This window comes from Hemibagrus wyckioides, linkage group LG08, assembly GCF_019097595.1.
Source record: "Hemibagrus wyckioides isolate EC202008001 linkage group LG08, SWU_Hwy_1.0, whole genome shotgun sequence".
NCBI lineage: Eukaryota > Metazoa > Chordata > Actinopteri > Siluriformes > Bagridae > Hemibagrus > Hemibagrus wyckioides.
In genome coordinates, this window is record NC_080717.1 from 21496156 (window position 1) to 21520789 (window position 24634).

Here is a 24634-nt window from a genome sequence, read left to right on the forward strand (position 1 = left end):
AGTATTATACATCCATCCATCGTCTATACCCTCTTTATTCCTAATTAGGGTCACGGGGTACTGCTGGAGCCTATCTCAGTGCACACTGGATGAAAGGCAGGGGTACACCCTGGACAGGTCGCCAGTCCGTCGCAGGGCCACATATATAGACAGACAGCCAGCCACACACACTCACACTCACTCCTATGGGCAATTTAGAATTACCAATCAACCTAATGTACGTTTTTGGACTGTGGGAGGAAACTGGAGTAAACCCACGCAGGCACAGGAAGAACTCCACACAGAAACGCCCCTGCCTGTTTCAACACGGGATTCGAACCCAGGACCTTCTTGCTGTGAGTGCTAAGACTATTATACAGCGTATGCTTAATGAAATGACTCACCATGGCACAACAATTGGAACCTTGCCATCTGCAGCCTTGCTGAGATTTATTTAGATCCCAATATTATTCCAAGATGAAGTTTAAATTAAAAAGGAAAATCAAAAGAAATGTATTATATAACAGTGCTGAACGATGACAAGCTTTCATGTGATCGTATAAACATTTAAACAGAGGAAACTGAAACCCGAACCGCAGTTAACTGTTATCTGATTGAGCCACAGTTAATGGACTTATAAGGCTTTTAATTTTCACTGCCCAGTCATAACACTCTGGCCATATTCTAATACAGTCTTGGCAAGATATCAGTACTCTCATTAAAACCCTTACTGGGGTTGCATATTCCATGCCCTGGGCAACATGTATCCCACATTTTGGTAAGCCATCCTCTTTTCAGTTTCGTTCTGCATCTTTTCAGCTAGTGCAAATCTTCAGAGCTTCTCACGCTTGGCTTGGATTTTCCTCTGCAGTTTCCTCTTCATCTGCCTGTTTCTGTTTACTGAACATGCCTTTGTAGAGAGCTTTCTCCTTTTCATAGTCTTTACTGAGCCTCTCTTCCACTCGCTGGAGCTGTTTCTTCACATTGGCATCTAAAAAAAAATATACAACCAATACTTATATTATGCACTAAAGTGTCCTTTTTTAACCCTCTTACTGGTGCTGTGACTTACAAAACGAAATGACGTAGATCATAGTTTTCTGTGTAATTATTTTAGAATGAGTGTAAATGTAAATGGTAGCATTTTATCAAGTCACACAAAAACATACAACTTAGTTATAACATTAGACAACAACCCAAAACTATTTAATTAAATTATGCTATTTAAGAATTAACTAATTATATTTTCCAGGTTTTTGACAAAGCCATGAGCAGGCCTCATCTCAGCAAAACACGAAAGAGACCAAAGCTAAACTAGACCATTAAAACAGCAGTGCTACTTTAGAGAAAAGTAAAGACAAAAATGGGTATATAAGCTCAAATCTATTAAGCAACTCCATGCCAAGCATCACCAAGGTCAGAATTTGATAAACTTGCAGAAACACATCGGTATGGACAGATGGATGATAGTGGTTGGAGTATGGCAGTAATGGTGGAGGAATGTCCATGATTTTATGATGCTCACTTGTGTGTGTATGTGTATTTAAAGTTAAAACGATGCATTAGTATGTGTACTGTGTAGGACGTTGGTACAGATTTCACTTCACTGATTCACGTTAAATGTCTGATGCCTTTCATATAATAAAAATCTTAACATACATTAATAAAGAACATGCAAATACCACTTGTTAACTGGATTTTGAAGTACGAATGAACCCACTTTGGTGTTGTGTCTGGTTGTTTACTAAATTACTAATTACACTCAGTCAAGTGATCAGAGTTGCACCAACTGTACAGTATCTTTCATCCAAAGGTTATTTATGTGGCCTTTAAAGGTACAAGTAATTTTTTTTTTTTACCATTTGGTTTCCCTCTGCTGGCCTGGAGGAGGTATTGTCGAGCAGTTTGAGCATCTCCCAGCTCCAGGGTGGCTACTCCAGCTCTGTACAAGGCTTTAATATCTCCAGCCCTCCACTTCAGTACCTTTAAACTGTACTCCTGCACACGGGCATAGTCCACAACTTCACGCTGCAGTAAGCATGCTGCAGAGCACCAAAAAAAACATTAAATCAACTTTTAGAGCAGGATAAAAATGTCTGAAGGCTGACACTAATAATATGACAATCATCTGATTGTGCCAATTTTATAATTATTTTATTTTGACCAGGTAACATTTTATTCATCATGTAAATAGTATGAAATTAAATCTTTTAAGGTGAAAATGACAAGCAAAGACACCTGGATTTTAGGCAATACTCTGTTTAGGCTATACAGTGCGTGTGTGTGTGTCTAATATTCAGTCATTTTCTTTCGTGCTGCATGTTTACAAACATCAGCAGATGGGAAAAAGCTGCCTCAGAAGCATTAAAGAGCACAAATGTAATCCATCACTACACTATGCAAAATTCTGGGCAATCTGCAGTCATTGTTCTATAGTAACACCTACCTGCTAGGTTGTTATAGCAGTCAATCTGTGTGCTCCTGAACAATTCCTCTTGCTCTGGTGTGAGGGTGGGAGACTGGGGTCTAAAGGCCTTAAGACTAGACGTCACTTCTGAGTCCAGACCACGAAGCACAAGCAAGGCACGGTGATAACGTCCTATGGCACTGCGGATATTCTTTTCCCGGTAAAATGCATTACCCTCCGTTTTTAAGCGCACGGCTTCAGACAGCTGGAAGTCCACCCGCGAGTCTGAGCCTCCGGTAGCACCCATGCATGATGCAGAGCAGCTCTCTCCCTCTGAGGCTCCATCATCAACTGCATCAGTTTCCTGCCAAGCACAAGTGTCAGCCATGCAATATACACTTACATAGATGATGCATAAAAAGTTTTACTATGTGGAAAAAAAAAAATCTCGGAATAACGGTGTGCCCTGTTCAATACTTTAAATAAATAAAAAAAATAAAATAAAAAAAAATGACCCCAATGTTTGTTGTTTCCAAAACCTTTACACTATATTGCCAAATGTTTTGGGGACCCCCCTCCAAATCACTGAATTCAGGTGTTGTTTTTCAGGGGTTAGGCTTGGTCCCTTAGTTCCAGTGAAAGGAACTCTTAATGCTTCAACATACCAGTGGGCCATACTAAATGGACTCCATATTAAATTCATATGCATGTAAAGGCAGACGCCCCAAAACTTTTGCCAATATAGTGCATATTGATGATACATATAAAAATTCCACCAAATTTTACTATAATGGAAAAAAAAAAAAATCTCAGAATAACTCTGTGCCCTTTTCAATGCTTAAAAATTAATTAAATAAATAAAATTTAACCTCAATGTTTGTTGTTTCCAAATCGTATATGTTGAATTTCTTATTAAGTGACCACTGCTAACCAATGAGAAGTGGGAAAAGAAGCTCTTGCTGTTGTGTTGTATAGGATCTAACAATAACATCTGAATGTTAATGTCCATTATGATCTTTAAGATATTTTGTCTTCCTAATACACACCAACTGCACTAGAAACCCACCCTGTGACATCACTGGGGCAGAAAACTGTCAACTCCTTACAAGTATAACAAGAATACAGGACCAACTAATGATTTTGCACCTGAATCTCTAAAAAATATAAACACGTGGAAGATGTTCATGTGTGAAGTTTCCCATTATCCAGCTCATATTAGTTTGAATCAGAATCTTTGAGTGTTAGTTGCCATAAAACAGCTATAAAATCCCTACAGCAATGCCATTCTGTATCGATTGTGTTTTTCTTTTTGCATCAATGAACAAATCGAATTATTCCTGAAACATGAAAATCTGTCCTGTAGAGAATTAGTTGGAGCCAGGTATTATTGTGCTGGAATAAACTGACCAGAGCCCACACAGTGCACTCTGTAGTGTAGTGAAGTGGACGTGCTTTCAGCTATTTAACACTCAAACTTTTTTTTTTAATAAAGGGATCTTGAGTACACGAGGTTCTAGAAATGATCTTAGCCCATGTTTATACTATTTCTTCAGCACATCCCATAATATTAACATTGCAGCGGTATCCATGCTAATGTGTTTTGAATGAGAGGCATGCGTTCATGCTAGCCACCGCCCCCTGACCTAAACCACAAAACGCCGAGAAATTACTGCCTTTTAAAAGTTTACCTTATTGTCCATTAGTGTAAGGCTACAGTTGGTTAAATAATGCACTTCCTATGACAGATCCGGTTTAAGAAATCAAAAGTGATTAAAAGCGCTAGAAATTTCGTCGTTCTTCGTTTATAGTGTGCAGCTGTCTGCTAAGCTCGGACACTTACCGCACCCTAGCGTCCATAAATAATATTACCAAGAGCTCGGATAATGGAAATAAATACAAAAAATCTCTGCCTGCAATCGGTGGAAGACAAAGAAAATGGCCTTCGGGTTTAAATTTCCATCTCGTCAATTTGGGATGGTCTTCTTAATTCCTTTTCCCTTATTTACGTTGCACAAATGGTTGAAGTTCGGTATAGTAGAGCTGTATCAATAGGCATGTCAGTTCAATGCAATTGAATTGTGTAGAACTTTTAACAAAGGACATTGTCTCAAAGCTGCTGTACAGATGTATAGGAACATAGAAAATGTTTTAACAAAGTTTAAAGTTACTATTTTATCCCTAATGAGCGAGCCTGAGGCGACGGTGGTGTGGAAAAAAACAACAACCCTGAGATGATATGAGGAAGAACCAGACCTCATCCTCATTTTGGGTGACACTGGACTGTAAATAATGTAACATGGTAATGTAAATAATGTAGCATTTAACTGTAAAAATAACTTTAATAAACTTTAGACAAATTTAGTCCATGTGTTTTTCCACTTCTCCCAGCAAACATGCTGAGGCATGACTTTTTGACATCATAACCCACCATCGTAAGACACCACCAACGGTGCATAATTGGCTAAAAAGGTTTCGTTTTTGAGATACATAAGTTAAGCCATGTTTATTATGCTACTATGTATTTCACCCTTTCATAAAATACACCGATCAGGCATAACATTATGAGCACTGACAGGTGACGTGAATAATACTGATGATCTCCTCATGGCACCTGTTACTGGGTGGGATATATTAGGCAGCAGGTGAACATTTTGTCCTCAAAGTTGATGTGTTGCTTGATGTGGGCAAGCATAAGGATTTGAGCGAGTTTGACAAGGGCCGAATTGTGATGGCTAGACGATTGGATCCAAAACTGCAGCTCTTGTGGGGTGTTCCTGGTCTGCAGTGGTCAGTATCTATCAAGAGTGGTCCAAGGAAGAAACAGTGGTGAACCGGAGACAGGGTCATGGGCGGCCAAAGGCTCATTTTTGCACATGGGGAGTGAACGCTGGCCCATGTGACCCGATCCAACAGACGAGCTACTGTTGCTCAGGTTAATACTGGTTCTGATAGAAAGGTGTCAGAGTCAAAGGTCACAGTGCATGTCGGGTCAGGGCTGTTTTGCAGCAAAAGGGGGACCAACACAATATTAGGCAGGTGATCATAATGTTATGCCTGGACATTCATTCAGCTTCAGTCTTTTTTTTTCTGGTCAGTATCATGTTGGATCAGGAATCTATACCAGGAACACAGGGTGCAAGGCAGGAAAGCACCAGGTGGAAACAGCAATCTCCTGATGTGGGACCATTGTAGAGGACCATGCACATAATCATTCACCATTAAGCAATTTATCATAACCAATCCATGCATCAGCATGTTTTGGGGTTGGGGCGGGGACATGTAGAGAACATACAATTGTCTTTTTTTAAAGTCTAGTGTCTTACTAAAATTCTCTAATCCCTTTTTATTAAGCCTGAATTATATCATATATACTCTATACAGTGTGACTTTTTGGTACTTTCCACTCCCTAATGCCAATTCGACCCCTGATTCTGACTCACTATTCAATACCTTAACACAACGACAATTACAGAAACTTACATCCACTGAGCACAGGAAGCACAGTACACCCCCTTCCCCAAACCCTTTACATGGTGACTACAATCACAATGATCTTGACTTGATTAATAACAATCCATCAACTCCTTCTAACATATCAGTTATTGTGCATTTTTTTTGGGTTGGGGGATAACTGCTAGAATTTTCCACACTTGCTGTTTGAACCCTCCTACACTGAATCGGATTGGAACGCACGAGTCATCAGTGATGACGTCACGAGGGCTGAATCGCAATCGACTCATTGCTCCCTAGATTAGTGCACTACGAGCGAGCGAATGACTCCTACACTCTAGGTCGTGGTGTTTGTGTGTGTAAGCACGTGAGTACGTAATTTGGGACCGAGCCATCGTGCCAAACAGATCGCCGATGGGGAGGAACCCCGACACAAATGCGTGCTGGACGCGAGATTTCTGGATAATGAGTGAAATTTCTACCGCTTTACAGCGATATATGCAAAGCGCGTGAGCGGTGTGTCCGGGTTTGTGCGCCATCGCGAGGTTTTTAGTAGGAGAGTGAAAGCATGGAGCTGGACCGGAGACTCTTGCTGGCGCACTGCGCTGCCCACGCCCTGTCCGTTATCGCAGGCCTGCTGGTGGTGGTACCGTTAGCGCTGAACGGCTCGGCGTTTAAAGGCCGCTGCGCGCTCTTCAGTCAGGGCTTCTGGCGCTCCGAGAACCAGAGCGCGAGCGGCGCGCAGCTGGACGCGGGGACGCACTTGGTGGTGCAGCAGTGGGGGCCGCCGGCCGCATGCCAGTTCGCCACGTTCGTTGGCGTGTTCACGGTGCTGTACGGAGCTACACAGAGCTGGAGGAGTTTATTTTACCTCCACCGCCGCCACGACGAGTGAGTCTATAAACAACAGCAACAGCATGGGATAGAGACTGCCATCAGAGGATATTCTGAATATATTAGAATATAGTTAGAATAGCCAGTGCGTAATAATAATAATAATAATAATAATAATAATAATAATAATAATAATAATAATTAGTTTGCGGTAGTAACATTATATAGGTCTATGTTATTAACAATTTATCATAATGATTGTTTAATGCTAAGATAACTAGAATATACTTTATTTTATATAATAATAATAATAATAATAATAATAATAATAAGTTTGCTGTAGCAACATTATGTAGTTCTATATTACTAACAATTTATTATAATGATTTTTAAATACTAAGATAACTAGAATATGCTTTCATTTATATAATAATAATAATAATAATAATAATAAATTAGTGGTAGCAACATTATGTAGGCCTATATTACTGAAAATTAATGATTGTTAAATATTATGATAACTAGAATATTCTTCAATTTCAATAATAATAATAATAATAATAATAATAATAATAATAAGTTTGCTGTAGCAACATTATGTAGTTCTATATCACTAACAATTTATTATAATGATTTTTAAATACTAAGATAACTAGAATATTCTTTCATTTATATAATAATAATAATAATAATAATAATAATAAGTTCGTGGTAGCAACATATAGGCCTATATTATTGAAAATGTATTGATAATTAATGATTGTTAAATATTATGATAACTAGAATAGACTTTAATTTCAATAATAATAATGATAATAATAATAATAATAATAATAATAATAATAATAATATAAAATGGGCTGATACCTGTTTTAAACTCATTCTTTATTAGCATATTTGTTAACTTCTTGTAATACATTTGCACTGCATAAAATTCTCCTAGTATTTTGGTGCATTTCTGTTTCCCCGAGGTAGAAACAAATGTACCACAATGGTCCTTGAGGTTCAGTTATGTAACGTTCATGGTTTCTCTAGGTTTTCTCCAGCAGCTAAAGGTACAGGTGGTATAATGTGTTAAACATTTAGAACATTAAAGGTACATGATGTTTAGCTGGATTGGTGTGATGTGCAGGTGCAGAAGCTACATTCGTGCTTGTATCTGTGTTGCAGCACCTTGTTCTCGGCCTTTCTCACGCTGCTGCTGAGTCTCTGTGTGCTCTTCCTTTCTGGAGGAGCAAGCGTGATTCTGACCCTCGGTCTTGTGTCCTGGTGCAACACTGTCACTGATAACAACACCCGACCATACAGGTGAGATCATCCAGATATTACAGGAAGCTGAGTCAGTGCCCTTGGATTTGCTTTTGATTCGGTGGGAAATTTTCCTTATGGTTTACATGCTTTAGGGAGTGTGATTTTTATAGCCTTTAAGTCTGTCTATTAGACTACTATGGCTGTGGTATTAATGGTAGATTTCCTTTTTACACATGAGATTCAAAAACAAATATTATTTAGTCTCTTATTTGGTGCTTAATTGTAATTCGTAATTAAACCCAACATAACACTCGCCATTAATATAGGATTAGGACTTTGCAATGTTATTTGAGCTGCACATTGAATCAACTAGTGTCTGATTCATGACCTGGTTCTCATTTCAGTTGTGCCGAGTCGCAATCTGTGCCTCTCTACTTGGATGTGGAAACCTCCTCGTTCTACTCAGAGCTGACCTGTGCACAGGTACAGCATGGCCGTACACTGTAACCCTCTACTGTTACAGAAAGGAGCAGAGCAATGCTTTTTTTTTTTACCTACCAAGAGTCCTTTTTTAGTTAAGTTGCTGACTGTGTAAATACTGTCTCACTCTTGTCTCTTTCTGCTCTGCAGATCTCTCTGTGGTGTGTAACAGCTCTGTGGTTGGTTCACTCCATTCTGTCCTTCTTGAGACTCTACCACTCTCACAGTCAGCAGATCAGCGGACCGTGTCTGTCCCGTGAGAAGGAGCTCCTGCTGGGCCAGTCTCATGTAGATTGTCCCCTGCCATGCCAACACCCCCATCCTCCGCAACCACCTGCCGTCTTCATTTAATCTCTTAACTATCCCACAAAATGTGCCCTTATGTTGTTCCACTAATCACAAGCTTTTTTCCCAGTGTTGGCTAGACTAGGGTTGTGGTAGTGGAAGCATAAAAAGATACAAGATTTCCGAAGAAGCCCCATCTTTTAGACGGCGCATTCTGTAACGCACTATAAATCTGTCCATGCATGTGTGTGAAAAACATAATGTGGAAACAGAAAAATCGAAAAAAACCAAGAATGAGAAATCTTGTTACAAATAAGCTATAAGTATTGTTTACACATTGTTGTATTAGTCACTATGAATTATCGTGTAATTGTGTTTGTAATAACCTTTAGTTGTGTTCCAACTATACATGTGATTGCACCAACACAAGTTTGACCACTAAACAGGGTTGTTAGTATTTAGTATTTTAGGTTAAATGTCATTTAATGACATGCAGTGAAATGTACAGTAAGATAAATGGTGCAAAAATCTTGCAATATGCAAGGAAATGTAATTTGACTTAAAGTGAATGGGAAGGAAGACTAGCATGTTGCATGTGCTCAGTTCAGACCCATGTTGCTTTACTGTAAACGTACAGTGCTATGCATGCGTCTCTTGCATGCAGCCGAGTGTACGGTCGTGTGCTGCTTAAACTCTTTCTCCTTGCCACATGAAGGTTTCTCGCATGATGCTGTGTGTGTAGATACAGCTCTGAAGAAACAACCACTGCAGAGGTGCCAACATTTATGATTCAGGCATAGCATTTATGATTTTTGGCGCTTATATGGCACCCGATTTAATTCCACACACTCTCTTGTTTCTTGGTGTATATCTGGGAAAAATAACATCAGCTTGTTATCAGTGTTGGCACTTCTGTTCTGTTAACCTTGCTTGGGTTCCTGGTTGTAATTCAGAATATGATATCAGTCAGGGAGGAGCAAAAAAAAGAGAAAGAATTCAGGGATGTGCACCATGCCCTTGACCTCTGACCTCCCTGAACTGAGCGGCTGTGGTGACACACACATAGCTGAGAAAGAAACTGGAGTTAAAGGGAGAGGAATGTATGTAAATATGATTACTGCTAATGCTTCATGCCTCTGTTTGTACCGCTGTTGTGTCTATAATTCATTTGATATGAACTTGTGAACAGTAAAAAATGTAAAATCCATTGCTAAGTTTGTTTTTTCTTTGTAAAGTAAATAAAGAAGGAAAGTAAATAAGACAAGAAGCTAAAAACAACAGGGTTGCAGACCCTTCAATATATTTTGTCTTTGTTATATTCTGTTATTAAAGTACCTGATTGTAAGTGTTAAAGCAAGTGCTAAAAAAAACCCCAAAAACAAATCAACAAAAAAAAATACAACATTAAGAAAATCTCACATTGTCAAATCACGCTTCTCTTAAAGGGAATGTTTTTGACGGCAGTAGAAATATCGATGCAAGTCTCAGTGTCAGTTACAGAGTTATAGGGAGTGCTACAACGCAACAGGCATTAAGAAGAATATAAAACAAACACGAAGAACATAGGAGATGTTATTAAAACTGAAAAAAGAAGTGAATGTAGAATAATTAGAAAGCCTTTGTGCATCTTGAAAGGTGCTCATAAGATCATTAACACTGATATTAGATGAAATTTCACAGGGGTTTCATATCTGAAAAACATGCAAAGACCCAGGTCGAAATGTTCGTAGAGAGTTTGCGTTAATGAGTCTACCTGTAACACGAGTCTGCATCCGTCTGCACGTCGGCCTTTGATACAAAATGTTTCTGAACAAAAGCCCTGTCATGAATTCCAGCTGTGTGAAGCTCACAACGTACAAATGTTGTTAATATTGTCAGACCAGTGTTAGGATTCATCCTAATATAACTCATTCAGAGTCTCTGGTGTTTTGGGTATCTTCAAGTAGTCTAATAGAACACATCGCCTATTTAAAAAATACGATTAAAAGTCGTTTCTTGGTGTTTTTAGAAAACATCGCTGCGCCACTCTTTCCATTAACTGTCTATAATTTTTCTCCCAAAACACGATGCACGTTAAAAATCTATTAAACGCTGTGTCTTGGTGTAAACATACTGTCAGAAAACACCAGGACCACCGATTACATTTATCTTCCATAATTAATCTTCCATTAATTTGAATTAGTATAAAGTGATAAAAAAAAATATGATTACCAGCTAAATTACAGCAGAATATTGTTTCGTTTGCAGCAAAATCTGTGTACCTCATCATACTAGAACTAGTGGGTACTGTAAAATCTAAATATACTGGCATATGTTATTCACTGTAATACAGATTAAAGGCTTGAAGGTTAAGGTGATGTAGTTAAATTGATGTCCTTATTGCTTTTATGCTACAGTATTATCCTTTCCAATCTCCAATGCGCCTGCTTTTATTTTACATGGCCATGGACAGCTGCTTAAAGAGAATAATTTGTCTTCTGCTTCCTTCCCTCTTTCTCTTTTGGCATCTCTCTCTCTGTTTGCTTTCTTCACAGTCCCTTGTTATAGGTCAGCACCTTGCAATCGGTTGCCATGGCAATTTCCGGCTCAAGGTGAGAAGTCTCAATCTGTGAAGTGCGAAAAAATGATTAGCAGGAAACAGGTTTCTGCCAAAAACACCTCTTACTCTTTGCGAAAAAAACTTGCCACAAAAGATGTGCAGAGATGAGGTGTGGATAATAATTCTTTACTACTCAAATTAATACAAGATGCACATAGTGTTACAAAGAGCTGAATCTTACTTGAGACATCTGTGGGAAGAGGCTGATGGCGAGAGGCAGAGAGAGACCGAACACTGCCAAGCACACTAAGCTGTGGACAGGCAGCATGAGCCGGCGATGGGCCTGCATCAGCGGCAGTCTGTGGGGAAGAGAAACAGGAGGCAAGTGTTCCATGAACATAAAAGCACAAAATTTGATTATAGTCAACTGAATATAGCAGGGGTGTCCAATCTTATCCACAAAGGAGCGGTGTGGCTGCAGGTTTTTATTCCAACCAAGCAGAAGCTACACTTGAGTCTCCTGAAAGCCAAGATCAGTTAATTAAACTGAGGTGGAATCAAGTGTAGCTTCTGCTTGACTGAAATGAAAACCTGGATCCACACCGCTCCTTTGTGGATAAGATTGGACATCCCCGGTATAGAGTGTAAATATGAATGCAGTTATTAATCTTGTTCTTTTTTTGTGCTCAGATTCCTTGTGAAAAATTGTGTACAGTTATAGGCAGAAGCAGCAAAACTGCAATAAGCAAGGAATAAAAAAAAACAACAACAGTGTGTGCTTTTTCTTGGTTACTGTTCTGGAAGATCTGCAAAACAAGTTATCACTTAAATTAAAGCAGCTATAAACAGTTTCCTCACCAGCCTCTGGTTTTGTTTTCTCTCATAAACTTAATAGTACAAAAAATAATAAACAAATTAAAAAATACAGCATATATTTTTCCAGAGACTTTCCTGTTGTAATGTTATATCTTTTCCAGTGACACTGGAGACTCCTTCAAAAAATGCAAAATAAATGTCATCTTATGGAAAGCTTCACTATAACCACAATTACACACATTAAAAAAATCACTTACGTGGATGGTAGAGAAACATTCATTCATTGTCTATACCCTCTATATTCCTAATTAGGGTCATGGGGATCTGCTGGAGCCTATCCCGGCGCACATTGGGCGAAAGGCAGGGGTACACCCTGGACAGGTCGCCTGTCCATCACAAGGCCACATATATAGACAGACAACCACACTATGGGCAATTTAGAATCACCGATCAACCTAATGAACATATTTTTGGACTGTGGGAGGAGTAAACCCATGCAGGCACGGGGAGAACATGCAAACTCCACACAGAAAGGCCCCTGCCTGTTCGAACCTGGGATTCAAACCTAGGACCTTCTTGCTGTGAGGCAACAGTGTTAACCACTAAGACACCGTCCTGCCCTGGTAGAGAAACAATAAGTAGTAAATTTCTTCATAAAAAAAAACTACAACAAGCTGCTGCTATATAAAATTATTCAACACCTGACAATGTGAACATTTAACAGAGCAGTGCTATAAAAAAAAAAGTGAATACTTCTCCACAAAGGCCATGATGATAGGTGGGAGAACAAATATAGGTAGTGGCAGGACCACTCGTGTAAACGCTGTCTCCATCAGTGCCTGTGGAAAAGAAAATAACCAGTTACTTCCAAATTCTTACATCGTTTTAGTAAAAATTAAGTGAAAAGTCTAGATATACAACAATGAAGGAAAGCAGAAATCGACTGAAATGAGATCTATGGAAAAAAAATCATCAGATTATCCTATAGATGTGTTCGTGACGAGGCTTGCGCCCGGAATTTTTCGCTCATTTACTCACATGTTTGGCTGCTATCCGTGAAGATCCCACCACATTCCCGTTGGAGTCTAGCACATCAATTCCCTCCGAGAGTTCGTTGTGTCTCATGAGAGCCACATTGCAGACATTTGCACTAGCTGCAAAAAGAGGTAATGGACATATTGGTGCTCCTCGGCAAACAAGAACTAACATTTGTCAGTGTCATACTGTAAAATGCTCCTGTTGTGCTGTTTAAGGTGTTTAGTGATAAATACCAACACTGACAAAATGATCTGAACGCAATCTGGTGTCTGCTATAACTTGTGTTGCAGCATGACAATGAAGTGGAGTTGAAAGTGGCCCAAATCTGCCTCTATATTTTTTACTAATATGACATAGTTTCATTAAGATTCATCAAGGCAGACAGATGAGGTGATAAGTGTGTGCCAGCGCTGGGTCTTTATTTATTTGCTATCAGGAAAGCACAGTACACACCTACAGCAGGGAAAGGAATGAATCTCTGTATGATGAGTCTGGTGGCTGGGTTAAATTTCCTGGATTTCTCTATAAGCACATTCAAGCCAACCTAAAACAAAAGTTCAGGAGTCAAAACTACTACAGAACAATTAAACAACACTCTTCACTGAATAAAAGTGAATAACCATTACAATATATGTTACATTTTTAATATAAGCATGTCAAACAAATATGAGATATGGATCAGCTGAAAGGCTGAAACTAGAAGGATTAAAGAAACAGACCGCAATTGAGACTGCACTGGTCACTGCTCCCAGGTAGCCCTGAATAAATCTGGATGTTGGTGTGGGCTGGGAAGAGGAAAAGAGTTTCAGTATCAGGTTAACATTCCTAAGTATCTAGAGACTATCCTGCACATTTCTAAACACACACACACACAGACACATACACACACACACACACACACACAAATATACACAGCCTGGCGTGCTGACAGTCTGGGGTCTGGGAGCAGATGTAGAACAGATGTCCTGCCTAAAGCAGCAACTAAAGCCCATTCACACGGAAGTGACACAACGCATCGCTTCAATGCAAGTCCATCTGCATGAACATTAAATATTATCGAGAAACTGACTTTAATAAAGTGAGTACCTTTGTAGCATTGCGGTTGGCGTAGTTCACACAAGCGTTATGGCTCTGGTTTAACCACTGTAGGGTAAACAGGACAATAGTTAGAGAGTTATTATTATTATATTCATATTCGTTATTACTGTATATTCAAAATGGGTCATTTATGTAGCTGTTCTTTAATCATGCATCATTTCATCAAACCACAGTGCTTTTGTGCTCTGAACTCAGAAGGTTGATCAATGTTTCGGCTATAGTTTTATATTAATTTGCTTGTTTTAAAAAGTGATAGTTTACATGGAGCTCATTCACTGGGACTTGTACGGCAGATGCTCCACTTAATCTAAGACTAAAAATCAACTACATCAACTGAAAAAGTGCTACCATTTACCATATAATCCTTAATAGGGTTTTTTTTTTGTAAGGAGACATTTATTTACATTTTATAGAAGGGGTCTCAATGGCAGAAAACAAAGTGCTTTCTATATAGAAGTCTTTCTATATATATTCCCAAATGAATGCTTCAGCCTAATAATGATTATATTATTCTTTTTGTTAATAGCAACACATTTTTTTTCTTCTTTCGATGGCTTTGTGCTTTCGGGTTTTCCAGTATCATGAAAAGATGCAGCTGCTATGACATGATACAAGAAACTGTTTCCTGGCCAGATTTTTATTTGGAACATAACAATTTTTTTTTGGCAGACTTTCCTGGTATATCGCAGTATCCGCAAACCTTATACGAGTCCGGCCAATCGGAATGCCCCATTTATTTAATCACGGTTGTGATTGGCTGCTGGCTATGCATGTAGTTGGGGAAAGGGAAGCAGAATTCTCCAGCATCCCAGTTCTTCGCGTGTCACTGTCCCGAGTGTTTGGTTTTGTTCTGTGTACGCTGTATTTTTACGCTTTTTCTGAAAGCCCTATTATATCGCCCAAACTCTCTGCACCTTCTAAGGCTTCTGGCAAGGAACATACACTACCAGTCAAAAGTTTGGACACACCTATTAATTCAGTGTTTTTTGTTTAGGGATTTATTTTCTACATCCTAGAACAATACTGGAGATTTCAAAACTATGAAATAACACACATGGACTTAAGTAATCCATATGTAATGACAACAAAAAACAGTCAGTTGTTATTTTAAGACACGAAGGTCAGGTGTTCTGGAATAGTTCTTGCAAGAACAGTATTGTCAAGTGCATTTGCAAAACCCATCAAGCACCATGATGAAACTGGCTCACATGAAGACCATCCCAGGAAAGCAAGACCAAAACTTACCTCTGCTGCAGAGGAGAAGTTCATTTAGAGTTACCAGCCTCAGAAATCACCAATTAACAGCACCTCAGATTAGAGCGGTTATGAAGGCTTTACAGAGCATCAGTAGCAGACATATCTCAATATCAACTGTTCAAACGAGATTATTGTGTATTTCGGCCGCCTTCAGCATTGTTTTACAATGTAGAAAGAAATAAACATCAGGAAAGACCATGGAATTAGAAGGTGTGTCCAAACTTTTGACTGGTAGCGTACATACATACAGTACTCAATATAAATGTGATATTTCTACAAATTTACCCAAAATTCATCTCGCTATATGTTTGCAAATGTTTTCTTTGTGTGTTAAGAGTGTGTGGGGGTCATTTACGGCTTAAACAACAACAAAAACGTTTGGGGGTGGCGTCTGTGTATCGCGGATTTTCGTTTATCGCAGGTGGTTTTGGAACATGACCACCGCGATACACGGAGGATTACTGTAGTAGTAGTAGTAGCGGAAGTGGTAGTAATAGTAGATGTAGTATTAGTAGATGTAGTAGAAGAAAGAAATATTAGTTGTAGTAGTAGTAGTAGATGTTGTAGTAGAAGTAGCAGTAGCAACAGTAGTAGTGGTAGTAGTTGTAGAAGTAGTAATAGTAGTAACAGATCTAGCAGTAGTACTTGTCGATGTAGTAATAATAATACTTTTTACCTGCCAGAACACAGTGGATGCCAGAGTCTGGTTTGGGAGGAGAAGGCCAACTACCTGCAAGATGCACATAGACATTATTGATCTTACGAACTCATTTCCATTTTACTACTTCCAATAAAACACCTAAACCTTCCATAACAATTTATAACTACAAGTATAATTAAATTAACTTTCAGCAAAATTGTACAGTCACTTACTATGGGTGTTCCAAACGGAACATAACCTAAGAAAGAAAAGAACATTTGGTAGAAAAGAAACAAAACGAATAGAGACACAAATGAAAAATGTTGATTCCCTGGCACTTTTAGACCCCCTCGGACTGTACATTTATCCGAACCAGTGCAATAAAAACAATAACCGCCTCTACACACAAACTCATTACAGTAATTTATACTTACTGCTATTGAGCTGTCTTTCTACCTTTATAACCCGCGTACACACGAACCACATCCCTGCAGCTACTTTGCTATGATGAGGACATTTATCTAGCTAGGAATTTATAGACCTCTTATCCTGACTGTAAAAGCTGTGAACATTCTGATGAAGATTTAAAGGGGATTTAAGAGCGACATTAGCTCCTTTTGCTTTAGGGTGCAATGTCTAATAGGAAAAACATGGATATTTATGCTATCAGCCTTTGTTTCAGCAGCGTCTATCAGCAGCCTACTTGAAATTCAAACTAGATGCTTTTAGCTTTAGCATGAATGCCTAGTGGTCATTAAGTTCCATTTAAATAAACACATTATAAAATAAACACAGTGTTTTATGTGTACCTATCCGAAATTGACGAATATATGTAAATTTGTTCACATGTGATATGTATGTGAATATATTTTCACATGAAGTTATATCTGAAATCTGATCATTTTAACCTTTATTTAATCATAATTCTGTCACAGGTTTGTTAAAACATTTTTGTTTTTTTATTTTCAGTAAGAAGTAATTTGCTGTCTGTTTAGTATAACAAATGTTTAAAAAATTTATTGTCTATTGAGTTGTTTCTTTTCTGGACAAAATGCCACATATTTTATGACAGCAAGTAATGTTCCTAGGTTTAATTAAATTTTGATTTTTGACATCAGCGGAAAATACCGACAGTCAATCAATATTTTCAATTTACAGTATATATTATACCTTAGCTTTAGCCAATAGCTATTTCATGCTGAGGGCCCATATTCCCCAGTTGCCTAGCAACAGTGCTCTCGCAACTTGCTATCAACTAGGCTACATCTAGCCTGGGAGTGAGATGACTGGAACAAATCATCACTGCCCTCATTGTAACCTTATTTCTTTTTTGGTTAGGAGAACAGATATTAATGTTTTGGGTAGATGTATTATTTGTAAATGATAAGATGAATCTCGCAGTGTTGATTATAAGGTGATATTTCTATTTACAAGTCTTAAAAAGAATAGAAATTGCATTTTTTTCCAAATAACGCTATAAAGAAGCACCAATGTAACCACTGTAAGCATCAGTCCCTAATAATAATAATAATAATAATAATAATAATAATAATAATAATAATAATAATAATAATAATAATAATAATAATAATAATGTTGTACCTGACATGCGAAAAGGCATAAAGATCTTCTGTCCACTGTCAGGGTGAATAATAGCCTGCAGTGAAATAAATAAATCTCATGTAGAGCAGATTAGTGTGCAGAAATGTGATCAGATGAAGCTGAACATATTTCTGGATCAATATCACTTTTAACCCATCGCTTCCTCTACCAGATCTGTTTTGCCGACTGGAAAGCTCTTGTGCAGATGTGCATCACAATAAATAAGATCTTGCAAAGTACGACTTAAAATGTTGACCAGCTTTTTGTGGATGTTGTGTTATTTTATGTTCTTTCAACCATGACCCAGTTATCTAGCTATCTCTGCAAAGCATAAATACTGTTTGTTTGGGGTTAAATGGTCGATTGCAGCAAATTCAAAGCAGTATTGTTCAATTCATAAAGTTTTGTGGATGAATACTAATATCCATCAATCTAATATTAATCTATATTGTTTATAAATTTGTAACCAAAACAGGTTTTTATTGGACAGAATTTTCAAATGAACTAATAATAATGACACCAGATAACAGTGATTGGGTAAAAAGTAATATTGTCCCAGCTACAAAATGGTGTTGTTCCTGGGAAATCACAATAAATATCACTGAAATAAAATGAACAGTAAACTTATCGGATACATTCCTTTACCTGTTTCACCTTCTGAGCCTCCCAGAGCTGAACCACAAAAAAAAAAAAACACAGAGGAAAGGTCAAGTAAAGATGAAAAATGAAATTTTTAAATATAGTACTGTGAAAAGTCTGCAATTCTGTGAATCTGATATAATAATATAATAAAATTAAATGTTTTCAAGTATTAATATCTTTTTAAAAAAGCTGTAAAATTCCAGAAAACTTATTATTATTATTATTATTATTATTATTAATAATAATAATATTATTATCAAAAACAACAACAACAACAACAATAATAAAAAAATTTAATCAGAAACTATTTCATAATATGACCCATTACTTAATATTCTACTATGCCTTATGTAATTACATTAATTCTAGCCCTAAAAGTCAGAAGAGTTTAATAGTGGGTTCTGGTTGCCTCACTTGTTGATCTGTTGTTCCAGGAGGAAGAGTCCCATGTTTAAAATCATCCAGGAGAGCAACACATCGCTTTAAGTGAGCCTGGAAGAATGAATTGAAAAATGATTCTTGCTCCATTCTAAATTTGTATTCAATACATTTATGCTAAAAGGTCAAAAAGTTAAATCAATAAACAGCTTGAATCCCTGAGTAGAGCAAAGGAAGGACAGTAAAAATTGACAAAAAAAAAAAAAGAAACATAAAATGCTGTAATGAGAAGTCTCTATAAACTTTAATGGCCTCAGATACAAACAGATTACCGCCTAACCATCTTAAATGTATTATCAATATGTATAGAGAGTATAAGTGCTTTTTTACCTCCGATACAAAAAGAGTTCTGGGGTCGATGATGTCTACAAAGTGTCTGAACCTGCCGAGGAAGGAGCTCTGCGGGAAAACAACAACCAAATCAAGAGCTGCTGATTTGATTTGATGCCAAACCCTGCACAAAGACTAAGTGCATATAGCATTTAATGGTGCACTGTAGTGATTTCGATCTGCTTGTAAAAGCAGATTTATTTGATTCTTCTAGTACAACATAACAACAGCAACAATCACAAGGACAGTAATGAAAAACTGCTATAAAAGACAGTGGATAGCAACAACAGGAAGAAAGACAAAGCATCATAAATGTTGGGTACTAACTGGTGAGAAATAAGCGGACAGAGTATATATAAAAGAAGGAATAAGTAAAAAGCAAATAATGCTATATAAATGTAGAAATGGCTTGTGAACACCTCCATGAACGTGCAACACTACCCTCCTGTTTCTCAGAACTGTGTGCTCCTACAGCCTGTGGATCTAGCACTACTGTTCTAGGTTAAAGCTATACTGGAGTCTCTGCCAGTGGAGTGCACAGCGTGAAAGTCTCTTGAAGAACAATTCACTGGTTATTGTGGAGTGAGTTGGCCCCATACCTACTGGCTGGTGGGAATAAAGGAGGGAAAATAATAAACAGGATGGATGGAGGAGGGGTGAGGTGACTCATGGGTAATTGAAAAGGGGTGGTAAAGCTTGTGCTGCCTCTGCAGGTTCAACGCTTTTAATGTCTTAATTTAAAGTCAATTAATAGCATGCAAAAACAAAGTTTTTTAACATTAGGCATTATTTCACAAGAGATACTGTATAAAGCCAGGTCCATTAATATTTGGACAATGACTAAATAATTGACCCCGGGTCAAAATGAAATTTTATCTAAATTTGGACAAACTAACAATCATACAATAAATTGTCATTTTTAATATTTGGAAACAATTTCTTTGCAGTCGATGACTGACTGAAGTCTGGAAGCTATAGATAACACCAAACACTGGGTTTCCTCCCTGAACATGATCTGTCTTTCCTGTAGCCGCCTTCAGTTCTGCTTGTTCATGCAGCATTTTGACTTAAGCAAGTAAAATGCTCCTCCACTGGATTCAGGTCAGATGATTGAATTGGCCTTTACAGAACATTCCACCTCTTTGCCTTAAAAAACTCCAATATGTTTTGTTGAATTTGAGGCAATTTTGTGGTATATTTTGTATCATTAGCAGCTTCATACTATTCTCTTCCCATCATTCTGGTACAAGTTGGTCCTTGACTGAGATGTCACTAGGATGTTGTTCCAAAACTGTACAGACTTTAAGATGTATTTGGTAAACTCCAAGCTAGTCTTCTTGTTTTTTTACATTTAATATTTGTCTACACATTGTGGTAAACTCCCTTTGGTTGAAAATACTAATTTGATTGTTAATGAAGCAATTAACCCAGAGGGTATTCCTTTATCTGGTGTAGCTGGTGTAGCAACTGTTGTAAAGGGATTTTTCTTCACCTGGGAAGGAATTCTTCTGTCACAGTCAAGAAATTTTAGTAGGTGACTAGTGCAAATGTTTCAAATGCTGTTTAATGTGAAGCAAATTTGCATGAGGGACTACTTATGGCTCATGCTAGCCATATTGCTTTGTAATTGTTCTTGTGATCATTATTGAGGTTCCAACTGAAAAGTATTTTGATGCCAATTTTCTGATAAACAGTTAACAAAAATTAGCTAACTATCTAAAAAAAAACTAAATAGCTTAAAATCTATGTGAGGTAGAGCGAAAATGGTCCATACTGTAATTAGTCTTGGTTCAAGTGACAAAACAGAAAATTCTGCTTTACATCAGGTTGGTGTGACTTATCTTCCAGAGCAAATGAGAAGATGTATGTAATACTAACATAATAACTTGCGATATTTAACACACAACAGTACGCTTTAACCAAAGAAAAAAATAAAAAAATAGGAAAGAATAAATGACCCACTCCACCTGCCTTATTTTTTTAAATAAACTCTGTCTTATCTGTATTAAAAACACAAAGTAGCTGATGCTGCTGTGTGCTATCTTGCAGCCTCTAAAAGGGAGCTGTGATTGAAACGTCGACATACTGATGAAGATCCAAGCTGAAATGTTTGTGTAGCCTTCATACCGAATCACGGCTCGGAGTAAATGTGTGCGGTCTGGATTCTTCACTCTATATAAACATGTAGAAATCATTTAGTCAGCTCAGTGACCAGTGTTTGAGTCTTGAGTGTTAGTCAAGCTTGGTGACTGCTGCTATCGACTTGTTTCATGCCTACTGTTTTAGGGGCCCTGTGGCAGGACATGCCAAGGGTTTACTTGGCAAGCACACAGTGAGACACTACCAGTTTCAGTTTGCTGAATCTAAGCTATTTACCTCCCAGTGCACAAAAAAATAAAGACAATAAATGCAGAAAATACAGCTCTCAGCATATTATAGCTGTAAGATTTTCTTCTCTTTTTTTTGCAAGAAAACCGACCAAAAATATGCCAACCTCACTGCTTTCCCCACTAATGCTTTTCGTAGGCAATGTTTTTTCCTTTGGTATGTGTGCGGAAGTCTGTGGGAGAAGACACTTGTTAATAATGCATGTGCTTCTGCTCTCTGGAGAATACCCCTCACAGATCACAGAGATGCAGCTAGCTCCAGCTCTGCAAGAACAGAAAAAAACTCTACTGTATCCTTCAGCTGCCCTCAATCCATCTATAAACAGCAGCAAAGGAAACCAAGGGGCATGTATAGACAGGAATGTGTGCCATATTTAAAAACAGATCACTTTTTTAGAAACAATCTAAAATGCTATAAACACACAGAGCTGCTACCACACAACAAAACCATTACACTGCTCTCTCATTGCATAATGTGCATCCTGGATTTACTGGTAAGGAATAAAAAGGCATCCACCTTGAAATGTAATGCACTCAGCTGCATCTCATTACATTTACCCTGAATGCATTAATAGCCTTACATACTGGCTACTCCACTACATCCATTTATTTTAAAGAAGCCAGTGTTTGATTATGGTTTGGTATCCGTAACTGAAAGGCAATGAACCCTTTATATTTATCACTACACTGCATGGTACACATCCATGTGCTAGGGCTGAGCGTCTTCTGAAGGTCTGAAGACAGGAGTGGAATTATTATCTGTTTGTTTGCAAGGAATATAATGAGATGGGAGATGTTGCTTTCCAAAAATAACTCAATTAATAAGACAGCTTGTCCTGTTACAGAGGAGATACCTTTACAAAGCACTGAGACGTCAACCATCTCCTTACAGAAAACCATATGAACAATGTTCTCTATATTGGGTTAAATAAGAACATTTCTTTTTATTTCATTTATTACTAACTCTCATCATGCACCGAGTATGAGTGTGAATCAGCTGCATTTTAATAGAAACCTATGAATTGAATTACAGTCTAATGTTAGAGAAGATGAATCCACACATCCTGACCAGTCTGATTCAAGAATTAGCAGTGAGTTAGCTCCGTTTAACACGTACCAATCATTTATATATAGTCACACAGTAAAATGAAGCCTAATACCATACCACGGATTCCAAAGATACCTCAGAAAGACACAGTACTCTCATGCTTTACATTTTTTTTCCAAGTATGTTTATGGCTCTGTTTACGCCTTAAACAGAAATCATGTTTGAGGGTCACTTCTTAGAGGAAATCCTAGAGGGTATAGGGGCCAGTTGGCTGCAGTTCATTTCACAGAGATGATTCACAGAGAGCGGAAACCTGTAAAATTGCAAGCAGCTCACAGCTTTTAAATAAAATAAAATAAAATAAAAAGCTTAAAGGAAGCAATTCCTATGTATATAATAAAGAGTTTTGTTTGGATTTTTACGAAACAATAATTTATTTGATGTGTACATAATACTAATGCATTTTAGGTCTACAAAACTGTAATGTATCAGTAATACAAACGTATTTCATATCATTTCCGCCAAAATGATTACATTTTAAATTCCTTAGAATAAACCAGATATCTAACACACACAGGGACACATCCTGATCCTCACACTAAAGCTCATTATAGACCTCTCTTCCACAATTTAAAACCATAATGAAACAATACAATTAAATTTTAAAACATATTTTATTGGTTTTCTTTCCCATTGATCAATCAGCCAATAACTCCGATCTCAATAACAATTACAAGGTTTATACTTTCAGGTGGAAGCTACACATCTATAGCTAAGTTTCTAATCATGAGGAAGATTGCATTGTACTCCCAAAGCAATCCAAGGACAAAGGAGTATAAATTAAAAACAAAAGCTAGGGAAACAGATTTATTGCGCATTTCACCCTTTGCCCTGTTTTCAAAGACTCCAAAGTCTGCACTAGATAGGCTTCACTACTCCCAGTGCATCTGAGGAAACCTCGTCTAATCCAAGCACACCGGTTGTCATGTAGACTGCATATATGAATGGACGATAGTGAGAAAAGATCTGGACGCACATGTCGGACAGTCAGGCGCTATCTGCGTGTCCGTGTTAATGAGAGATGACCGTGGCGTTGCCATGGAGAATCCCCGGGTTTTAAATAGACACCCATTCATTTGACCGTAGCGAAGCTCCAATGATGAAAAAGACGGAAAAGCTGAAGACAAGCCGTTACTTTGCATTCTTCTCACTGATGTGACCCAGATTTTATAAAAACAGGATCAGGACCAGCAATTTCCCTTTTGTATGCAGATCATGCACGGGTACAAAACTGAAGCAGATAACGCAGAGTGAACATTAACCTGAACTTGTGGGAAGTGATCGCGCACCGCACTTGCAACTGGTGCGAGTTCATTTGTGTTTAGCTGAAAGAAAGAAAGAAAGAAAGAAAGAAAGAAAGAAAGAAAGAAAGAAAGAAACGACCGCACTTTCAAATAAGTAAACACAAAGTATGTTTTCTCTGCAAATGCAAGCCAAAAACACTACGGATCGACAAAAATTCCCTGCCGCGAATTCGCCAAATTGTGGCGAATTTTATTTATTATAGGAAAGCGCCAACTTTTTAATGAAATCCTGGTGCCGCGATGATGGTGATGATGATGATGATGATGATAGATAGATAGATAGATAGATAGATAGATAGATAGATAGATAGATAGATAGATAGATAGATAGATAGACAGAGACAAAGATGTTGTTGTTCATTGCCGCCCATCGAGGCTGACACACAAAGCTGTGCAGTTTGCTGTTAAAGATAACGGGAAACACTTTACGGACGCTGTGGTCCTACCTGATCATACCGCGGCTGTCCGAGCTGAAACGCAGGATAAACTGCAGCCTCGGTCATTCCTGCAGTCGAGAGTCAAGCGGTAAGTAAAGGAAACGCTCCGGAGACGGCTTTTTGAAGAAGAGTCAAGAAAGTAATGAAGCAATCAACCGCAAAGCAGCATGGGAGCTGTAGTCTCCTGTAGTCTCCCGAGCGCAGCCGAAGGGGCCAGGGTTTCTCCGAGGGCGCAGAGGGAGTGGCCGCGTGCCATAACGTTCCCACTGACCACCATACACCATCATGAGGTATTGGACCAAAATAATGGAG

The 24634-nt window shown here is 38.0% G+C and overlaps 3 protein-coding genes across 3 annotated transcripts; 1 reads left to right on the forward strand and 2 right to left on the reverse strand.

The window, feature by feature from the left end:
- Positions 1–77: 77 nt before the first annotated feature.
- ttc9c (tetratricopeptide repeat domain 9C) lies at positions 78–4228 on the reverse strand. The gene is made up of 4 exons (XM_058396860.1): positions 4075–4228; positions 2426–2750; positions 1839–2021; positions 78–970 (listed from the first exon to the last, which is right to left on the reverse strand). Exons 1-4 carry the CDS (start codon positions 4084–4086, stop codon positions 822–824), a joined length of 669 nt encoding a protein of 222 aa, XP_058252843.1. The 5' UTR covers positions 4087–4228; the 3' UTR covers positions 78–821.
- A 1957-nt stretch (positions 4229–6185) lies between these two features.
- Positions 6186–9893, forward strand: zgc:153018 (Transmembrane protein 179-like). Its single transcript, XM_058396859.1, has 4 exons — positions 6186–6727; positions 7841–7978; positions 8326–8404; positions 8552–9893. The coding sequence occupies exons 1-4, from the start codon at positions 6405–6407 to the stop codon at positions 8750–8752; spliced, it is 741 nt and encodes a 246-aa protein (XP_058252842.1). The 5' UTR covers positions 6186–6404; the 3' UTR covers positions 8753–9893.
- Positions 9894–9955: 62 nt separating this feature from the next.
- On the reverse strand, positions 9956–24491 carry sfxn5b (sideroflexin 5b). Its single transcript, XM_058396857.1, has 14 exons — positions 24332–24491; positions 19087–19155; positions 18733–18810; positions 18322–18348; positions 17677–17731; positions 16308–16333; positions 16111–16164; positions 14166–14222; positions 13799–13864; positions 13533–13623; positions 13080–13195; positions 12795–12880; positions 11467–11584; positions 9956–11292 (listed from the first exon to the last, which is right to left on the reverse strand). The coding sequence occupies exons 1-14, from the start codon at positions 24386–24388 to the stop codon at positions 11215–11217; spliced, it is 978 nt and encodes a 325-aa protein (XP_058252840.1). The 5' UTR covers positions 24389–24491; the 3' UTR covers positions 9956–11214.
- Positions 24492–24634: the final 143 nt, after the last annotated feature.

What these genes read in the sequence shown, in the direction of transcription:
- zgc:153018 (XM_058396859.1), top strand. Translation starts at nt 6,405, where the DNA reads ATGGAGCTGGACCGGAGACTCTTGCTGGCGCACTGCGCTGCCCACGCC. An exon ending in CTCCACCGCCGCCACGACGA is followed by an intron (nt 6,728 to 7,840) that starts GTGAGTCTATAA and finishes TCTGTGTTGCAG; the next exon opens with CACCTTGTTCTCGGCCTTTC. An exon ending in CAGAGCTGACCTGTGCACAG is followed by an intron (nt 8,405 to 8,551) that starts GTACAGCATGGC and finishes TCTGCTCTGCAG; the next exon opens with ATCTCTCTGTGGTGTGTAAC.
- sfxn5b (XM_058396857.1), bottom strand. Translation starts at nt 24,388, where the DNA reads ATGACCGAGGCTGCAGTTTATCCTGCGTTTCAGCTCGGACAGCCGCGG. An exon ending in CTGGAACAACAGATCAACAA is followed by an intron (nt 18,349 to 18,732) that starts GTGAGGCAACCA and finishes TTTGTGGTTCAG; the next exon opens with CTCTGGGAGGCTCAGAAGGT. An exon ending in CACGGATAGCAGCCAAACAT is followed by an intron (nt 12,881 to 13,079) that starts GTGAGTAAATGA and finishes TCTTTTCCACAG; the next exon opens with GCACTGATGGAGACAGCGTT.
- ttc9c (XM_058396860.1), bottom strand. An exon ending in CTGCTATAACAACCTAGCAG is followed by an intron (nt 2,022 to 2,425) that starts GTAGGTGTTACT and finishes GGTGCTCTGCAG; the next exon opens with CATGCTTACTGCAGCGTGAA. An exon ending in CAGCAGAGGGAAACCAAATG is followed by an intron (nt 971 to 1,838) that starts GTAAAAAAAAAA and finishes ATTTTTTTTTAG; the next exon opens with ATGCCAATGTGAAGAAACAG.